The sequence below is a fragment of the Mustelus asterias genome, chromosome 19, assembly GCF_964213995.1.
Source record: "Mustelus asterias chromosome 19, sMusAst1.hap1.1, whole genome shotgun sequence".
NCBI classification, from domain to species: domain Eukaryota; kingdom Metazoa; phylum Chordata; class Chondrichthyes; order Carcharhiniformes; family Triakidae; genus Mustelus; species Mustelus asterias.
Window position 1 is genome coordinate 27,463,561 of NC_135819.1, and position 21,083 is coordinate 27,484,643.

Consider the following 21,083-nt stretch of genomic DNA (forward strand, 5'->3'; position numbering starts at 1 on the left):
CCACATCTTGCCTACAGAAGGCAGAGAGTGGTTGTAGATGGGTCTTTTTCTAAATGGAGGTCGGTCACCAGTGGAGTGCCCCAGGGATCTGTTCTGGGACCCTTGCTGTTTGTCATTTTCATAAATGACCTGGATGAGGAAGTGGAAGGATGGGTTGGTAAGTTTGCCGACGACACGAAGGTTGGTGGTGTTGTGGATAGGTTGGAGGGATGTCAGAAGCTGCAGCGTGACATAGATAGGATGCAAGACTGGGCAGAGAAGTGGCAGAAGGACTTCAGCCCGTATAAATGTGTAGTGGTCCATTTTGGCAGGTCAAATGGGATGAAGGAGTATAATATCAAGGGTAAGACTCTTAGCAGTGGAGAGGATCAGAAGGACCTTGGGGTCCGGGTCCATAGGACTCTTAAATCGGCCTCGCAGGTAGAGGAGGTGGTCAAGAAGGCGTATGGTGTGCTGGCCTTCATCAATCGAGGGATTGAGTTTAGGAGTCGGGAGATAAGGATGCAGATAAGACCCTCGTCAGACCCCACTTGAAGTACTGTGCTCAGTTCTGGTCGCCTCATTACAGGAGGGATGTGGAAATGGTTGAAAGGGTGCAGAGAAGATTTACAAGGATGTTGCCTGGATTGGTTGGCATGCCTTATGAGGATAGGTTGAGGGAGCTCGGTCTTTTCTCCTTGGAGAGACGAAGGATGAGAGGTGACCTGATAGAGGTGTAGAAGATGTTGAGAGGTATAGATCGGGTGGATTCTCGGAGGCTTTTTCCCAGGGCTGAAATGTTTGCTACGAGAGGACACAAGTTTAAGGTGGTGGGGAGTAGGTACAGAGGAGATGTCAGGGGTAAGTTTTTCACTCAGAGGGTGCTGGGTGAGTGGAATCGGCTGCCGTCAGTGGTGGTGGAGGCAAACTCGGTAGGGTCTTTTAAGAGACTTCTGGATGAGTACATGGGACTGAATAGGATTGAGGGTTATAGGTAAGCCTATATATAAGCCTAGGTAGGTAGGGACATGGCCGGCGCAACTTGTGGGCCGAAGGGCCTGTTTGTGCTGTATTTTTTCTATGTTCTAAGAAGGTGTTGTAGGAAAGGAAAGGGACGTTGGGAGGTGAATGAGAGCAGGCCAGTCTGTCACAGATGTAACAGCCCCCTCAGAATTTTGAAACAGAAAGCAAAGCATGGTCGGTGCAGGCTTGGAGGGCCGAAGGGCCTGTTCCTGTGCTGTAATTTTCTTTGTTCTTTGTTTTGAGGGTGGCATTATGCCACAACTGGCAGACATGGCAGAGGTTTGATCTACTGAATATGAAAATTGGTAGGGAGAGGTAGGAATGAGAGCAACACAGTCTTGTCCCTTTCAACCATGGTGGGGAGACAAATCCTTGGTTGTTCGAAAGGAGTATATATTGGAAATGCAAATGTGGAAGGTTGCTTCATCTGAACAGACGGAAATGGAGAAACGGGGAAAATGGAATAGGATCATTACAGGAAGTGTTGGTGCGGAAGTGTAGTCAAGGTAGGTGTTGGAGTCAATGGGCTTGTAGTGAATATTTGTTGATAGCCTATTACCAGAAATGGAAAGAGATCTTAAAGCAAGGGGAAGGAAAGTTGGAGATGGACCATGCAAAGGGGAGAAAATGGGGATATTTGTCTTCTGTTGTGCAGAAGTTGGTTTGTCAGACAACATCATCCTTATCAGCAACTTAGATGGCAAAGTTAGGTTTGGACTTTAGAGAAGAGGTGTTGAAGGTTCTGGGGAAATGGTTCTAGTGAAATTGAGATGGCCAATTTCACACTGAAATCGAAATCGAAAGGTCAAGGGAAGGTAAGGGATCAGAGGGAGGGAGAATATTGGTGACCTTGCTCTCAAACTGACCTTTCAGTGTTTGTCCTATTACAATGTTCCGATGAACAGCACTCACCTTTCGACTGCAGCTGTGCACATTATAGGCTTCTGAACTCAATACTGAGTTCAACAATTTTACACCAGACCTTCTGCTCCCATTTTGTTTCCTTCTCTTTGTTGTTTTGTTTCTTTCTCTCTCTGGATTCTCCCTTATTTCCTTTATTTGAATGGCAGGTACTAAGGATTCTGCCATTCACACCTTCCCAAGACACATGGGCTGTTTCTTTACTTGTCCCAATATCACTCATTTTGGCCTTGCTTATTTCACCTCTCTGTCCTGCAGCCTATCACAGACCTTCCCTTTCGTTATTTTCCCCATCCTTTCACTTGCTCAAGACTTGGAACATTTCTGAGTGTTTTAAGTTCTGATGAAATGTCACAGCCCTGAGACATTCATTCTGGGCAGGATTCACCGGCATTTCATGCCAGGGGGATTCTCTGGTCCATTTGCAGTGAAGAGAGGCTTGGCTGAGTGCCAAATCTTCTGTCCTTGCTGGCATGTTGACTTGTTCTAATGATACCCTGCTTTGCGAAGTGCATTTTTAAGCCTTTTTTAAGTCATACATTTCAGAGCTTTCCCAATGATTGATATGAAACAAACTGGCCTGTAGTTCCAGCTCTCATTTTTTCTGAAATAAGCTTTATAACAATAAGGTTTTATTTTTCATATCTGAAGGTGCTCTCGAATAATTTCACTTTTCATCATCCAGCATTACTAAAATGGTTTTAAAAATATTGTTGAAAGATGAATGGAATAGTATTACACGGGGCGATTCTCTCATCCCGATGCGCATGTTTTTTGCGTGTCGAGAGGGAAAAATCGCATATCGGCCATTTTGCGGGATTTGCGCATGTGTTCCCGACGCGTGCTTATCTCCCACAGCCAGAGAACAGTTGCAGTCGGGACTGTGCTGGAAATCGGCAGGAAGAGAGGCAAGTGATTTAAATCTATTTTTAATGTATTTTAAACGTCATTATCAGGCCCGGCACAGAATTCTCCAGGCCCAATAGCATCTCCCACCCTAACTACAGCGGGGTTTAGGGTAGGTCCCCATGTTCGGGGAACTAGCATTAGACCCCGCCGGAATGAAGGGGGACAATCGGGGCCCCCCAGGGTGTTAGGCAGTGGGGAGGGGGGGGAATGGTGCCCATTAGGCATGGGCACCCTGGCAGAGCCTGCCTGTACCCCTGGCACTGACCAAGGAGCAAAATGCCCATGCCCGGGGGCACCTTGGCACTGCCCACTGGGCATCGGAGAGTGCCAAGGGGGCGGGGCCTATTGTGGGCGAAGTGTGGGGGGGTGATCGGGGGGTCCAGCTGCCACTCTGCAGATAGGATCGGTCTGGGCTGGAGGGAGGCCAGCGATCGGGGCGGGCTGGGGAGGGTGGTGGTCTGCTGGGGGGGAGGGGGATCTGCCTCCCATCAGAGGTCTGCCTCCAGGGGGGAGTCAGTGGGGTGAGGTGGTGGGGGGGGGGGGGGGGGGGGGCTGGACATCGGGACTGATGCGCGATTGATTCACACGGGAGGCGAGGACGTACCCGGGAATAAAGGCTTTTATTCACAACAAGAATAGAGCACACTGCTTAACAATATTATCCCAGACTAAGGGCTACTAGGAAGTAGCAGTGACCTTTATACTCCTGTAAGAAGGCGGAGCCGAACGGAGTGTACCACATAAACAATAATAACAGGTGGAACACCCAAACCCTAACCCCAACAGTAACAAGAGTAACATATGTACAAGTACCCATAGTGGTAACCATCTATGGTTCACCACATTCATCCCTCCTTTAAAAACAAAGGCCGGTGGGGTAAGAGACAATACGAACTGTCCATATGTTCACAAGTTCAGCCGTATCGGGGGTCCGCACCGTCTCTGCGACCTCCGCAGCACTGGCTCCAGTGCCGGTTCTGGTGACTGTGGTGACGACCCTCTCTCCGAGGTGGTGTCCAGTGACTCCTCCAGTTCCTCTCACGCCTGTGGACCTCGAGGTGGCGACAATCTCCTGGACTCAGGCAAGCTGCACACGGGAGTAAGAGGATTAAGTTGAGGTCCCGATGCTGCCCGCGCCGTGTCAGGAGGGGAGAGAATGGGCAAAGGAATCCTAACCAGGGGTGCGGGAGTGACGGGGGTTTCCAGGTCCCCTGCAGGCGCCAGGTCTCTGATAGAGACCGTGTCCTCTCGCCCGTCAGGATATGCCACATAGGCATATTGAGAGTTGGCGTGGAGGAGATGGACCTGTTCAACCAAAGGGTCGGACTTGCGGGCCCTAACATGCCGCCGCAGGTGGACAGGTCCTGAGTACGTCAACCAAGATGGCAGTGAGGTCCCAGAGGAAGACTTCCTAGGGAAGGTAAACATCCGCTCATGTGGGGTAGCGTTGGTTGCCGTACACAGGAGGGACCGGATTGAATGGAGCGCATCAGAAAGTACCTCTTGCCAACGGGTGACTGGAAGACCCCTAGACCTTAGCGCCAGTAAAACAGCCTTCCAGACTGTAGCGTTTTCTCTCTCGACCTGTCCGTTACCCCTGGGGTTGTAACTCGTAGTCCTACTTGAGGCAATTCCCTTAGAGAGCAGGTATTGCCTCAAGTCGTCGCTCATAAACGACGAACCACTATCACTGTGGATATAACTGGGGTAGCCGAACAGGGTAAAAAGACTCCGCAGGGCTTTGATGACTGTGGCAGAGAACATCTCAGAACAGGGGATGGCAAAGGGGAATCGGGAGTATTCGTCAACCACGTTGAGGAAATACACATTCCGATCTGTCGAAGGAAGGGCCCCTTGGAGTCGACACTCAGTCGTTCAAAAGGGCGAGTGGCCTTAATGAGGTGTGCCCTGTCAGGCCGGTAGAAGTGCGGCTTGCACTCTGCACAAACCTGGCAGCTTCGAGTTATCGACCTGACATCCTCTATGGAGTAGGGCAGATTCCGAGCCTTTACAAAATGGAAAAACCGAGTGATCCCCGGATGGCAGAGATCATTGTGGAGGGCCTGTAACCGGTCCTCCTGCACACTGGCACATGTTCCACGCGACAGGGCATCTGAGGGCTCATTGAGCTTCCCCGGACGGTACATGATATCATAGTTGTAGGTGGAGAGTTCGATTCTCCACCTCAAGATTTTATCATTCTTAATTTTTCCCTTTAACGTGTTGTTGAACATGAAGGCCACGGACCGCTGGTCCGTGAGCAGGGTAAACCGTTTGCCAGCCGTACGGCCTCCACAATGGCCTGAGCCTCTTTCTCCACAGAGGAGTGCCGAATTTCAGGGCCTTGGAGGGTGCGAGAGAAAAAGGCGACGGGCCTGCCCGCCTGGTTAAGTGTGGCGGCCAGGGCGAAATCAGATGCATCACTCTCCACTTGAAAAGGGATGGACTCATCAACAGCGTGCATCGTGGCTTTCGCGATGTCGGCTTTTCTCCCTGCAAAGGCCAGGCGAGCCTCTGCTGTCAGGGGAAAAGAGGTAGATTTTATGAGCGGACGGGCTTTGTCCGCGTAATTGGGGACCCACTGTGCATAGTATGAGAAGAAGCCTAAACATCTTCTCAGTGCTTTGATGCTAGTGGGTAGGGGAAGTTCAAGGAGGGGACGCATACGGTCTGGATCGGGGCCGATGACCCCGTTTTCCACCACGTATCCGAGGATTGCTAGGCGGTGCTTGCTAAATACGCACTTCTCCCTGTTATAGGTCAGGTTCAGGAGAGACGCAGTGCGTAAAAACTTCTGGAGGTTTGCGTCGTGGTCCTGCTGATCATGGCCGCAGATAGTGACGTTGTCCAGGTACGGGAAGGTAGCCCGTAGCCCGTTTTGGTCCACCATTCGGTCCATCTCACGCTGGAATACCGAGACCCCATTAGTGACGCCGAAAGGGACTCTTAAAAAGTGGTAGAGGCGGCCATCCGCCTCAAAGGCTGTGTATTTCCGGTCCTCTGGGCGAATGGGGAGCTGGTGGTAGGCTGACTTCAAGTCGATGGTGGAGAACACCCGGTACTGCGCAATCTGGTTGACCATGTCAGATATGCGCAGGAGAGGGTACGCGTCCAGCTGCGTGTACCTATTAATGGTCTGACTATAGTCTATGACCATCCGGGACTTGTCTCCAGTCTTAACCACCACGACTTGTGCTCTCCATGGGCTAGTGCTAGGTTGAATGACTCCTTCCCTGAGGAGTCGCTGAACCTCAGATCTAATAAAGATCCAATCCTCAGTGCTGTAACGCCTGCTTTTAGTCGCGATGGGCTTGCAGCCTGGCACGAGATTTTCGAATAGGGAAGGCGGGGTAATTTTGAGTGTTGAGAGGCAGCATGTGGAGTGCGCTGGACAATTTGGAGGCTGCTGTTCTCCCACTGAAAGTGGAGGGAGTGGCCCATCGTACTGCAGGGTCACACTCTTCAGGTGGACCATAAAGTCTAGCCCCAGGAGTACCGGAGTGCAAAGGTGCGGTAACACGAGGAGCCTGAAGTTCTCGTAGACTGTGCCCCGCACCGTTAAGGTTACCACACAGCTCCCAAGAACGAAGGACAGATCGGGACCTCGATGCCATGGAGATTGTCTGCCTGACAGTTTGCACACGGAGAGTGCACCGTTTCACTGTATCTGGATGGATGAAGCTCTCTGTGCTCCCGCTGTCAAACAGGCAATGCGCCAGGCGCCCGTTTACCTCTATGTCCATCATGGACTTGTCGAGTCTGTGAGGCTTGGCCTGGTCCAGGATGATTGACGCCACTGTTGGATCCCGACCGTAACTGCAGGCAGCTGAGATAGCCGACGACGAGGACCCCTGCTGGTCTTCTGCGGCCGGTGTCGACCAAAGTGGCTGCGCCCATGAATCACACGTGGTCGATGATGTTGAAAACGGCGGCACCCGCAGGTCGCACGTGGCTTGCGTCGTCATCATAGGAAATGGCGGCGCCCATGGATCGCACGTGGCTGAAGACATCGACGAGGCTGGAGACGAGGAGATGGATCCTGGGGAGTCACACGCAGCACTGCTGGGCTTGGAAGGGGTCTTTGCTCGGCACACTTTTGCATAGTGCCCTTTCTTTCCACAGGCGGAGCAAAACACCATCCTGGCCGGACATCTCTGGCAAGGATGCTTCGCCAATCTGCAGAAATTGCACCGTGGGCCTCCAGGAGCTGCCGCAGCCGTCAGGTCTGAAGTTGGGAGCATTATCGCGCAGTTCCGAGGAGCCGCCGAGTACAGTTGAGGTGGTGGCTGTGCTTGCCACGCTGGTCGGTGGGGTAGGTTTCGAGACTTCTGGAGGCCGTTTTCATTGCATCGGCCAATTCTACCGTCTTAGCCAGGTCCAGGTTACCCTGCTCTAGCAGCCGCAGGCGAATATATTATGAGCCGATTCCCGCCACGAACGCGTCCCGAATAAGGTCGTTGGTGTATTGAGTAGCCGACACCTCCTTGCAGTTGCAGGCTCTGGCTAGCTGTTGAAGTTCGCGCAGGTACTGTCCCGTAGTTTCGCCGGGCTGCCGCCATCGAGTGGCTAATAGGTGACGAGCATGAATTTCGTTTGGCTGTTTATTATACAGCTTCTTGAGTAATTCGATAGCATCTTTGTAATTTTGGGAATCGCGAATTGTTGCATACACAGTGTCGCTCACCCTGGCGTGGAGGACCCGCAATCTGTCGGCGTCGGACTGGACTGCTGTCGAGGCCTCAACGTAATCCTCGAAGCACTTCAACCAATGGTCGAAAGTATTCGACGCCCCAGCGGCACGCGGATCCAAGGTTAGCTGATCGGGCTTTAGCATCTGCTCCATTTTTTTTTCTTCGAACAAAATTTTCAGTATTTTGTTGTGAATAAAATTGATGCGCGATTGATTCACACGGGAGGCTAGGACGTACCCGGGAATAAAGGCTTTTATTCACAACAAGATTGGAGCACACTACTTAACAATACTATCCCAGACTAAGGGCTACTAGGAAGTAGCAGTGACCTTTATACTCCTGTAAGAAGGCGGAGCCGAACGGAGTGTACCACATAAACAATAATAACAGGTGGAACACCCAAACCCTAACCCCAACAGTAACAAGAGTAACATATGTACAAGTACCCATAGTGGTAACCATCTATGGTTCACCACAGGGACGCTCTTAGACAGGGGGTTTGGTGGAGGGAGGTTGGGGCTGGCCCGGGAATGCTTGCGAGGGTCGCGATGATGCCGTGTGGGGGGGTTGGAGGGGCAGCACTGCGGGGGTCCCGGGCTGGCCAGCGACGAAGCTGGCCAGCAAATGGGGAGACTGACAGATCGCGGCCACTGCACATGCATGGAGTTCCGGAGCAGTCAAACTCTGCCATGAATAGGCCCCACTACCCTGGCATTTAAATGAGATTCACTATTGTGACTCTGCAGTGCACAGACTAGGGAGATTCAGGTCTGAAGTTGAACTGAAAGAACAGTTGTGATCGAGAAGAAGTTTTCTCGCCAGTTCAGCACTTTAGGGAGAATCAGCCCCATAATTTCCAGCACTAACATTAGCTGGTCGCAGCCTTTCTGCATCTGAAGTCATTGCACTGCTACAATTTGAACCTGCCAGAGTCATATGGGTAGGTTTGAGAAGGCGATACAATTAACAGACGCACTGAAGACTTGGGCAGGCCAGACAAATTTCTGTGTGTGGTTATTGCTGTGTGTGTGGTTATTGCTGTGTGTCTGTGGTTACTGCTGTGTGTGTGGTTATTGCTGTGTGTGTGGTTATTGCTCTGTCTGTGTGGTTATTGCTGTGTGTGTGGTTATTGTTGTGAATGTGGTTATTGCTCAGTGTGTGTGGTTATTGCTGTGTGTGTGGTTATTGCTGTGTCTGTGGTTATTGCTCTGTGTGTGTGGTTATTGCTCTGTGTGTGTGGTTATTGCTGTGTGTGTGTGTGGTTATTGCTGTGTGTGTGGTTATTGCTGTGTGTGTGGCTATTGCTGTGTGTGTGGCTATTGCGGTGTGTGTGGCTATTGCGGTGTGTGTGTGAGTATTGCTCTGTCTGTGTGGTTATTGCTGTGTGTGTGTGGTTATTGCTGTGTGTGGGTTATTGCTCTGTGTGTGTGGTTATTGCTGTGTGTGTGTAGTTATTGCTGTGTGTGTGGTTGTTGTGTGTGTGGTTATTGCTGTGTTTGTAGTTATTGCTCTGTGCGTGTGTGGTTAATGCTGTGTGTGTGGTCGTTGTGTGTGTGGTTATTGCTGTGTGTGGGTTATTGCTCTGTGTGTGTGGTTATTGCTGTGTGTGTGGTTATTGCTCTGTGTGTGGTTATTGCTGTGTGTGTGGTTATTGCTGTGTGTGTGGTTATTGCTGTGTGTGTGGTTATTGCTGTGTGTGTGGTTATTGCTGTGTGTGCGGTTATTGCTGTGTTTGTAGTTATTGCTCTGTGCGTGTGTGGTTAATGCTGTGTGTGTGGTCATTGCTGTGTGAGTGGTTATTGCTGTGTGTGGGTTATTGCTCTGTGTGTGGGTTATTGCTCTGTGTGTGTGGTTATTGCTGTGTGTGGGTTATTGCTCTGTGTGTGGGTTATTGCTCTGTGCGTGTGTGGTTATTGCTGTGTGTGTGGTTATTGCTCAGTGTGTGTCGTTATTGCTCTGTGTGTGTGGTTATTGCTGCGTGTGTGGTTCTTGCTGTGTGTGTGGTTATTGCTGTGTGTGTGGTTATTGCTGCGTGTGTGGTTCTTGCTGTGTGTGTGGTTATTGCTGTGCGTGGGGTTATTGTTGTGTGTATGTGGTTATTGCTGTGTGTGTGGTTATTGCTGTGTGTGTGGTTGTTGTTGTGTGTGTGGTTGTTGCTCTGTGCGTGTGGTTATTGCTCTGTGCGTGTGTGGTTAATGCTGTGTGTGTGGTTATTGCTGTGTGTGTGGTTGTGTGTGTGGTTATTGCTGTGAGTGTGGTTATTCTTTTGTGCGTGGTTATTGCGGTGTGTGGGGTTATTGTTGTGTGTGTGTGGTTATTGCTGTGTCTGTGGTTATTGCTCTGTGTGTGTGGTTATTGCTCTGTGTCTGTGGTTATTGCGGTGTGTGGGGTTATTGTGTGTGTGTGGTTATTGCTCTGTGTGTGTGGTTATTGCTGTGTGTGTGGTTATTGCTGTGTGTGTGGTTATTGCTGTGGGTGTGGTTATTGCTGTGTTTGTAGTTATTGCTCTGTGCGTGTGTGGTTAATGCTGTGTGTGTGGTCATTGCTGTGTGTGTGGTTGTTGTGTGTGTGGTTATTGCTGTGTGTGGGTTATTGTTCTGTGTGTGGGTTATTGCTCTGTGTGTGTGGTTATTGCTGTGTGTGGGTTATTGCTCTGTGTGTGGGTTATTGCTCTGTGCGTGTGTGGTTAATGCTGTGTGTGTGGTCATTGCTGTGTGTGTGGTTATTGCTGTGTGTGTGTGGTTATTGCTGTGTGTGTGGTTATTGCTCTGTGTGTGTGGTTATTGCTGTGTGTGTGGTTATTGCTGTGTGTGTGGCTATTGCTGTGTGTGTGGTTATTGCTGTGTGTGTGGTTATTGCTGTGTGTGTGGTTATTGCTCTGTGTGTGTGGTTATTGCGGTGTGTGTGTGGTTATTGCTGTGTGCGTGGCTATTGCTGTGTGTGTGGCTATTGCGGTGTGTGTGTGAGTATTGCTCTGTCTGTGTGGTTATTGCTGTGTGTGTGTGGTTATTGCTGTGTGTGGGTTATTGCTCTGTGTGTGTGGTTATTGCTGTGTGTGTGGTTATTGCTGCGTGTGTGGTTCTTGCTGTGTGTGTGGTTATTGCTGTGTGTGGGGTTATTGTTGTGTGTGTGTGGTTATTGCTGTGTTTGTGGTTATTGCTGTGTGTGTGGTTGTTGTTGTGTGTGTGGTTGTTGCTCTGTGCGTGTGGTTATTGCTCTGTGCGTGTGTGGTTAATGCTGTGTGTGTGGTTATTGCTGTGTGTGTGGTTGTGTGTGTGGTTATTGCTGTGAGTGTGGTTATTCTTTTGTGCGTGGTTATTGCGGTGTGTGGGGTTATTGTTGTGTGTGGGGTTATTGTTGTGTGTGGGGTTATTGTTGTGTGTGTGGTTATTGCTCTGTGTCTGTGGTTATTGCTCTGTGTCTGTGGTTATTGCTCTGTGTCTGTGGTTATTGCGGTGTGTGGGGTTATTGTGTGTGTGTGGTTATTGCTCTGTGTCTGTGGTTATTGCTGTGTGTGTGGATATTGCTGTGCGTGTGGTCATTGCTGTGTGTGTGCTTAGTTTTGTGTGTGCTGATTACTGAGGGCCATTTATGAGCCCGTTGAATTTTAGTTATTAAAGTACATGACTGAAAGTTAGCGAAATCCAACCTCTGCACCTAATCTCTATTTCTGTTGAGCAAGACTGCAAGCTAGTCTACCTTGGAACAGAAAATTTATACATTTTCACAGCCAACACTGGCAATTTTACAAACAGTAAGAATTCTAACAACATCAGGTTAAAGTCCAACAGGTTTATTTGGTCGCAAATGCCATTCGCTTTCGGAGCGCTGCTCCTTCGTCAGATGGAGTGGAAACCATCTGACGAAGGAGCAGTGCTCCGAAAGCTAATGGCATTTGCTACCAAATAAACCTGTTGGACTTTAACCTGGTGTTGTTAAAACTCTTACTGTATTTACCCCAGTTCAACGCCGGCATCTCCACATCAATTTTACAAACACCACACTCGGCTGCAAATGCTGAATCAGGGAATCAGGGCAGCACAGTGGTTAGCACAGCTGCATCACAGCACCTGGTTTGATTCTGTCCTTGCCTGTGTGGAGTTTTTACGTTCTCTCCGTGTCTGCGTGCGTTTCCTCCAGGTGCTTCAATTTCCTTCCAGTCCAAAAGACGTGCTGGTTAGGTGCATTCGCCATGATAATTTGCCTCTTAGTATCCCAAGATGTCTCGGTTAGGAGGATTAGCCATGGTAAATGGGCAGGGTTACGGGGATAGGGTGGGGGTTGGGCCTGGTAAATTGCTTCCTTCTGGGTAAGACCCTGGGTAAGGGAGTCGGTGTAGACGCGATGGCCAAATGGCCCCCTTCTGCACTGTAGGGATTCTATGATTGCTAAATGAGTTTTCATTGAATATGTAACTCAACACCATCTGAAAAGGCTGATCGAAAGCGAAATCCAAATATGTTCATTACAATATACATTGACAAGACATGTTAATGATGTACTTCTGAGGCTGTATAAGACTCTGGTCAGACCCCATTTGGAGTATTGTGAGCAGTTTTGGGCCCCATATCTAAGGATGGATGTGCTGGCCTTGGAAAGGGTCCAGAGGAGGTTCACAAGAATGATCGCTGGAATGAAGAGCTTGTCATATGAGGAACAGTTGAGGTCTCTGGGTCTGTATTCATTGGAATTTAGAAGGATGAGGGGGGATCTTATTGAAACTTACAGGATACTGTGAGGCCTGGATAGAGTGGACATGGAGAGGATGTTTCCACTGGTTGGAAAAACTAGAACCAGAGGGCACAACCTCAGGCTAAAGGGACGATCCTTTAAAACAGAGATGAGGAGGAATTTCTTCAGCCAGAGAGTGGTGAATCTGTGGAACTCTTTGCCACAGAAGGCTATGGAGGTCAGGTCATTGAGTGTCTTTAAGACAGAGATAGATAGGTTCTTGATTAATAAGCGGATCAGGGGTTATGGGGAAAAGGCAGGAGAATGGGGATGAGAAAAATATCAGCCATGATTGAATGGTGGAACAGACTCGATGGGCCAAGTGGCCTCATTCTGCTCCTGTGTCTTATGGATATGTAGGTTGCATACCTTTTTGAAACAGGAAGTCCGTTTCTAAATCACTTTCTCTGAATGCTGCTTTTTTACAAAGCTCAAGACCAGTGTTGAAACAGAAAAGTGATTCTTGCCATGATGATTGGCACCATCTTTCAATCGAACATACTGTCAGTTGTGCTGAAGCACTACCTGATGTGGGAAGAGAAAAGGAAAGCTGTTAAATTCACTGTATATAAAATACACTGAAGGAGCTGAGTAAGCTGTACTGAAAGCCAACATTCTGAAATCATGCTGATCGTAATTCCATTATTTTAAGGATACAGCTAAGAAGAACTACAGTTGCAACGAGTGGAGTGACACAGGGATCAGTGGAGGCCTCAACAATACGATTTCTATCAATGCCTTGGGTGGAGGGATTAAATTTGGTTAAACTTGCCAATGACACCAAGAAGATGGAAGTTGTTAAAAGCAGCTAACAAATTTAAGGGATATTGTAAGTTAAATGAATGGGCAAACGTTTGACAGATGGAGCAATGTGGGAAAATGGCAGGAAGAATAGAAAAGCAGCATATTATCTAAATGGGGAGAGATTGCAGAGTGTGTTACAGAGGGATCTGGGTGTTCTGGTACAAAAATCACAATAAGAAGTTTAACAACACCAGCTTAAAGTCCAACTGGTTTATTTGGAAGCAAAAGCCACACAAGCTTTCGGAGCCCCAAGCCCCTTCTTCAGGTGAGTGGGAATTCTGTTCACAAACAGGGCATATAAAGACACAAACTCAATTTACATGAATAATGGTTGGAATGCGAGTCTTTACAGCTAATCAAGTCTTTAAGATACAAACAATGTGAGTGGAGAGAGCATCAAGACAGGCTAAAGAGATGTGTATTGTCTCCAGACAAGACAGCCAGTGAAACTCTGCAGGTCCAGGCAAGCTGTGGGGGTTACAAATAGTGTGACATGAACCCAATATCCCGGTTGAGGCCGTCCTCGTGTGTGCGGAACTTGGCTATCAGTTTCTGCTCAGCGACTCTGCGCCGTCGTGTTTCGTGAAGGCCACTGCCATTCTGCAGTGATTGATGTGGGTGACGGGGGGGGCGGGGGGAGCAGTCAGCGGGCACTGCATCACGGGCTGTGGGCCCCTGCAATTGGGGAAAGGGGGGGGTGTCGTTTTAGGCAGCTGGCAGTAACAGGGGGCCTGACAGCTCTCTCTTGTCCGTCAGATCCCTGCTACTACTAATGCGCATGTGCAGCATCAGAGGCCTGCACATGTGCACTACCTCCCTCTGCAGGCTTTCGGGCATGTTAACCCACCCACAGGCTTCTGCAGCGCAAATCTGACGTGTTCAAAATTTTGCAGGCAGACTGTGTTTGGGGGGGGGACAAAAAATGGACTTAAAAGTTGGATCTGAAACTCTCTCAGTTTCAAGTCCGTCCCAGCACTTAGGATAAGAATCATAAAATCGTCCCCTCTGTTTGTTTTTCTGTCTCCCTACCTCTGTTCTTCTAAAACTAGATTACTGCTCATGTTTTCTGTTCCAACACAGACCTTTCAACAAGTGTCCCTGATCTTTGGAACTTTCAAAACTAATTTACACACGTCCCATCAACAGCCTCATAAAAATCACTTTTCACCATGCCCCTCTCTTGCTCGGATCTAATCTTCCTTGTAAAACAAGAAGGGATGGTCTTCTGCATGAGAGGCATTAAAAAAGCTAGTATTGATAGTAACCTGAAGTGGTATCAAAAGTTAATCACAACCTACTTTCAGCTCTTGAATGGATGTGGATTATGTGGGTAAAGATTTTAACACATATTCTTACCTAGTCTTAGTTTTACTTTTGCCAGCAAGAGAGTCTGTGGCAGGTAGATGTTTTTCAATGGGAATACCGGAAGTGAGTAAATATTTCCATTTGGACGAAGCTGCACACTTTCTCCCAGTAAAACAAGCTGTACACAAAACACATTAGGTCAGTACATTATTTCACCAAAGCCTCTTCACTTTACTTATTTTCTATAAACTATAAATTCAAACAGGTTTCATCGAACAGACTATTCAGCCCAGCTGGTCAATGCCAGTGTTTATGCTCCAAGAGCCTGTACTTCATCATTAGCCCGCCAACATATCCTTCTATTCCTTTCTCCCTCACTTGCTTGGTTAGTTTGCCCTTAAAGTCATCTATTCACAGCAACCACCTCAGTGGTAGCATGCTCACTGCTCTAACCTTGAGCAAAGAAGTTCCTTCTGAAATCTAAACAGAAAATGTTGACTCAGCAGGTCAGCAGCATCTGTGCAGACAGACTGAGACTGGGTTAAAACTTCCCAGTTCCCCAGTGTAGGATTGGGGGAGGGGTGGTGGTGGTACCCCAAAATGTGCTGGGCAATTCCCTTCAGAGATTCCCATGCAAGGCTTGCGCAGCAATTACCCGAAAGTCCAAACTTGCTCTGAGCAATTGCCCTGCACTGGGAGCTGTCCAAACATGTGATTTAAATCACAAACTTCACATGGTTCCAACTGTCTTACTTCAATAGTTATCCAGAAGAAGTCTGAAGAATTAAAATCTCTTCTAACTTTGGGTAATTATTGGAAAGTTCTAGAACAACCAACCCTATCCCCTTTTCCTCCCACAGGTCTCCCCCAAATACCAGGCCTCAGAGGGGAAACCCCCAATCCCCCATCCCCTGACTCACCCTGCCCCACTGTATTCCCTACTGCCCCAGACAGCCCCACCCCCTCCCCCACCTACCCACTCAGGACCCACCCCCTGCCCCGATGGGCTTGACTTCCACACATGCCTGAGACTTGACCACACCCCTGTCCCCAATCCAATCCCCTTCCCTGACCCAAACCACCACCCCCTCTGCCCCTCAAAACCTGAACCCTTCCCCTCCGACCAGGCACGATTTCCCCCCCCCCCCCCCCAACCCCCCCCACCACCCCAGCCCCCATCCTGTAGTCCTGACCTGAATGTACAAACCCCCACCTGGCTTGGCCTTGGAAGTGACTCAAAACCTCCCCCGCACACTGGCCAACTCATCCTGAACCCCTCCTCCGCACACTGGCCGATCCACCCTGAACCCCTCCACAGACCCATCCCAACAACCAAATGGAGACAAAGAAGCTGGAAGATTTAAATTCCAACTATGAGACTCAGGCCCTTACTAATCCGGCACTGAAACCTGCTTTTAAAACACTGTTTACAATTTGACTTTTCCTCAGGTTAGGCTCTGTTTTCTTCCCATCACCTCTGACAGCATTGCTGAAGTTTCACTGAGTGATGTGGAGACTAAAGTCAGGAGCAATGTTTGTTGCACAACAGGTTACACTTGCCATAAGGCACTTCTGTTTGATTAAGGACATGGACAAAAGCAAATTGAGAATGAGTACCTGGTCAAGAATCAGTTTCTGGGCTGACAGACACAGATTTATCTTCTCCTGCATGACAATATCTGTTGCGATGCACAATGTTTCTGACTTTCTTAAATCAGTCACCTGAAGAATAGCTTGGACAAGAATCAGATGGCCATTGGGTGACAGAAACTGCTTTGTGCTGAGAAGCTCTATAATCTCCTGTTTGTAAAGCATAGAAAATACAATTATTTTCAAAAAGCACAAAACTAAATTAAAAACGTAAAACAGAACAGAAAATTGACAGATCAGTGTTGCTGGGTAAAAGTGAATGCACTGTCTGTCAGGCTGCAGTGCCGGGGGTGGGCCCAAGGAGGGGCCCACAGGCAGGGACTCAGTGTTTGTCTGCTGGTGGTGGGGAGGGAGGAGCGGATAGGCGAGCGACAGGGATGCCGGTGATGTTCGGGGCAGAGGGAGAGCTGCTGATGATCACAGGAGGCGGGGGGAAGCAATGCTGGGATGATCCAGGGAAAGGGAGCCAAAGCCAGTGATGATCAGTGGGTGGGTGAGGGAGGGCAATGCTAGCAACGATTTTGAGGGGTGGGTGGCACAGATACCTCCGTGGTGGTGGAGGGAGGTTAATATTTATTTCAGTGATCAGGGCACCCTTTAAAAATGCTGCCCCAATTTAAGTGGAGCAGGTTCCTGGCTCTCAGACTCCCCGCATCACCAGACTGACGGCACACTCCTTTTTCTAGCAGTTAAAGGGACAACATCCGGAGAAAAAACTGGCCACTGGAGCTGGAGAGTTCCCCGCCAGTTTTCTCACTAACACTTTGCCAAATTCTCCTAGTGTGCCCAGTGTGGGAACCTCTGTGGCAGTTGGCAATACTGCTTCAGGTATCTGTAACAGACGATGCCAATCCTGACATACAGGGCACCATCTGAGGCAACACCTAACTGTTTAGTTGAGGAGCGTGTCTGTGGGCCACTGCCAGTTTGTCATAGCCGTGTATGGTTTGCATTCAGACTGTCACGCCCCAGCTCCAGAGTGCAGGGTCTGTGGGCATAACAATCACAGTATTTATCCCTCTTTGTCACTGTTTCATGGGGACTGCCACATAGAGTCATAGAGGTTTACAGCATGGAAACAGGCCCTTCGGCCCAACTTGTCCTCGCCGCCCTTGATTTTTTAAAACCCCTAAGCTAATCCCAATTGCCTGCATTTGACCCATATCCCTCTATACCCATCTTACCCATGTAACTATCTAAATGCTTTTTAAAGGATAAAATTGTACCCGCCTCTACTACTACCTCTTGCAGCTTGTTCCAGACACTCCCACCCTCTGTGTGAAAAAATTGCCCCTCTGGACACTTTTGTATCTCTCCCCTCTCACCTTAAACCGATGCCCCTCATTATTTTATCGACCTCTATAAGATCACCCCTCAGCCTCCGACACTCCAGAGAAAAAAGTCCCAGTCTATTCAGCCTCCTTATAACTCAATCCATCAAGGGTAGCATCTTAGTAAATCTTTTCTGCACTCTTTCTAGTTTAATAATATCCTTTCTATAATAGGGTGACCAGAACTGTACACAGTATTCCAGGTGTGGCCTTACCAATGTCTTGTACAACTTCAACAAGACGTCCCAACTCCTGTATTCAATGTTCTGACCAATGAAACCAAGCATGCCGAATGCCTTCTTCACCACTCTGTCCACCTGTGACTCCACTTTCAAGGAGCTATGAACATGTACCCCGAGATCTCTTTGTTCTGTACCTCTCCCCAACACCCTATCATTAACTGAGTAAGTCCTGCCCTGGTTCAATCTACCAAAATGCATCACCTCGCATTTGTCTAAATTAAACTCCATCTGCCATTCGTCAGCCCACTGGCCCAATTGATCAAGACATATTTGATTTTATTTGGGGTTAACCAGGGTCTTAGCTACAGAGGTCATGGTTCTGGTGTGAATGGAAAACATTCTCTGTGCTGGCGAGGGCAGACCCTCTCTTGACAGATTACGCAGACTATGTTGTGCAGGGTGGGAGTCTGTGTTGTCATGGAGGCATTTTTAGAGGAGCTGTTTTGCTGAATCTACTGTCCACTCCACCAAACCATTCAATTGTGAGTATAGGGACCCACTTATAATATGTTTAAAGTCCCAAGTGTATGCAAAGTCCTTGAACTCCCTGGAGGTGTGTTCATCCTTGGACTTTGTGGAATTCCATGTGTGACAAAGTGTCTCTTCAGTTTTCCAATTACTGTGATGCTCTTCCTGTCAGGCAAGTAATTAACTTCATCCCACACTGGGAATGAATCGACAAAGACCAGTTGTTGCATTCCATTCCAATCAAATATATCTGCGTGGTGAGTGACCGTGGAAGGTCTGGGGTTGGAGGTGCAGTGGTTCTTTAGTTTGATTAGGCTTGACCATATTACATGGTACATATCTGGACACTTCCCTCTCTATGCCACCGTATATTGAGGACCAGTACATGGCCTCCTTTGCCCTACACTTTGTTGCTTTCATCCGTGGGTATCCTTGGTGGAGTTGCTGGGTGTAACTTGTGCAGAGAGCAGGGGATGCTGAACCTCTGGCCATGCAGTATCAGTCCATCTTGCATGGTTAATGCTTCTTTCATGGCATAAAAAGCACTGAGCTCATGGAGAAGCTTTTTTGATGTCATGGGCTGAAGACTTGTGTTCCAGAACTTGCTGTGCCAATATTCAAGATGTTCCTCTCCAACTATTTGGCATCTACCCAGAAATTGGAAAATTGCCCAGTTATGTCCTGCACAAGGAACAGGACAAATCTAACCCAGCCAATTTCCGCCCATCAGTCTACTCCAAGTTCCGCACACATGAGCACGGCCTCAACCAGGATCTTGGGTTCATGTCACACCATCTGTAACCCCCATGACTTGCCTGGGCTTGCAAAATCTCACTAACTATCCTGGCTTGAGACCTCTTTAACCTGTGCTTAACCCTCTCTCCACTCACATTATCTGCACCTGTAAAGACTTGATGACCTGTTAAGACTCGCATTCCAACCATTATCTTGTAATTGAGTCTGTGTCTATATATGCCCTGTTTGTGAACCCAATCCTCCACTCACCTGATGAAGGAGCAGTGCTCCGAAAGCTCGTGCTACCAAATAAACCTGTTGGATTTTAACCTGGTGTTGTGAGACTTCTTACTGTGCTCACCCCAGTCCAATGCCGGCATCTCCACATCATCGATCAAATATGGAAGGGGTTATCAACAACACTATCAAGCAGCACTTACTCAGCAATAACCTCCTCATTGGCGCCTAGTTTGGGTTCTGCCAGGGCCACTCAACTCTTGACCTCATTAAAGCCTTGGTTCAAACAAAAGAGCTCAATGCTCGAGGCGAGGTGAGATGACATCAAGACAAGATTTGACCGAATGCGGCCTGAAGGAGTCCTAGCAAAACTGAAGTCCATGAAAATCAGAGGAAAATGTCTCCACTGGTCATACCTGGCACAAAGGAAGATGGTTGTGGTTGTTGCAAGTCAATCATCTCAGCTCCAGAACATCACTGCAGGAGTTCCTCAGGGAATGTCCGAGGCATTGAGGATGTAGAGTCCTGGCATCCTTCCACCCTCTTGTATGCCAGCTTGTCCTCCATGAAGTTAGATGGAGAGAGTGTAAGCAGGACATGTGCCAGGGCAGATGATAAACATGCCTGCCATGTGTGGATGGTGAGTGAGAGCAGGGAGGGAATGAGGACAAGACCCACAGGGGAGATAAAGCTGAGTGTGGGGGAGTTAATGGTGGTTCCCCTTGAGCTGACATTAAGTGAGGTTCCTGTCGATGTGTGATGAGTCGGTGAGTTGTGAGTGATGTGAAGAGTGACTTACCGAGGCAGAATGGAGATCATTCATCCTCCAGTGACACTGGATGCCTGTCCTCTCCTGCAGGCCATTGGCATTGACCACTTCTGCCACCACCTCCATGCTGAAGTGGTAAACTTGGATGCAGGTCTTTGCCCAGAGTGTGAGCAGAGAACATTGCAGAGGGCCTCACTGTGTCTAGTAGGTACTCAATGGAGACATCTGTAAATGTGGGTGCCGAATATCTCCTGGGTCTGGCAGTCAAGACTTCCCAGTAGCTTGCTTTCTCTGACTTGAAGTGTTCTAGCTGTGTGCAGAGGCGGCCTTTAAATGTGGCGCTCAAATCACTGAAGTGCTGAGGTGGTGACAGGGCTGGTGAATTCGAGGTTCTCCACCAGGAAAATGGCGTGGACCCATGCCTGCCAGTTCTTTCCTCTAAGTGCTGCACAATGCAGCAGAAAAAAGTAACATCAAAGATACCAACTCGTGATGTTAAACTTCTCGTGTGAACTTTAAGGATCCCACAGCACGGTTTGAAATAGGAGAGTTTGTCCCGTACTTTGGCTAATACGTAATCCTGGCCAACATCAATAAACACATTAGCTTACGCTGCAATGTGCACCATTGCTATTATGTTGTACTTGATCTCTGCACATCAACTGCAAATTGTGAAGAAATGTCATAAAGTTGAGAAAACTGCAAATCCATTTCCTTTCCTTGAAAAAGCAGGAATGAAAACATGGGCGGGATTCTCCAGCCGAGCTAGCCTCAAAACCGGAGAATCCCGCCCAAGGTTAATGAATCTTTGCTTGTTCCTCCCCCCCCGCCCGCTACACTTGCTGTGGCGGAAGCAATGGGAGAATTCCAGCCATGGAGTCATGCACCTGAGTTCCCCACCATCATTGCAAAAAAGTATTTGTTTGTTATTGCTAACTTTATGATTTCAAGCCAGAAACAAAAGTCACAAACGTCTTTTCTAAAATCGAGATGGCATCTTCACCTGCAGAAGTGCTTTGATGTGATCCTTAACATGTCCCAGTCGGAAATCAAGCAGAACAGCCTGTAGCATAAACTCTGTCTGCATCTCCACATCTCCAAAGGCCTTTGCTTCTTTTATTCCTTCCTCACAGAGCTCAGCAGTTTCCAGAAAATCTTCATCTAATGAATTAAAAAAGCAATGTTTTCACCAGGTTAATGACTTGTTCCTCAATTCCTCATTTCCACTTACTTCCCAATCCCATCTTAAAGTTTGGAATTGAAACAACACCAGAAATATAACCTGAAA

At 48.4% G+C, this 21,083-nt stretch overlaps 1 protein-coding gene across 1 annotated transcript in view; it reads right to left on the reverse strand.

Annotated features, from left to right (window-relative positions):
• LOC144507661 (cilia- and flagella-associated protein 54-like) overlaps positions 1 to 21,083 on the reverse strand; it is a 191,603-nt gene that overhangs the window by 75,006 nt on the left and 95,514 nt on the right. The window contains exons 15-18 of the mRNA XM_078234818.1: positions 20,799 to 20,956; positions 15,981 to 16,163; positions 14,415 to 14,541; positions 12,624 to 12,779 (exon numbers count right to left, since the gene is read on the reverse strand). Of these exons, the coding sequence (XP_078090944.1) occupies positions 12,624 to 12,779; positions 14,415 to 14,541; positions 15,981 to 16,163; positions 20,799 to 20,956 (624 nt within the window). The remainder of the gene's footprint in view (positions 1 to 12,623; positions 12,780 to 14,414; positions 14,542 to 15,980; positions 16,164 to 20,798; positions 20,957 to 21,083) is intronic.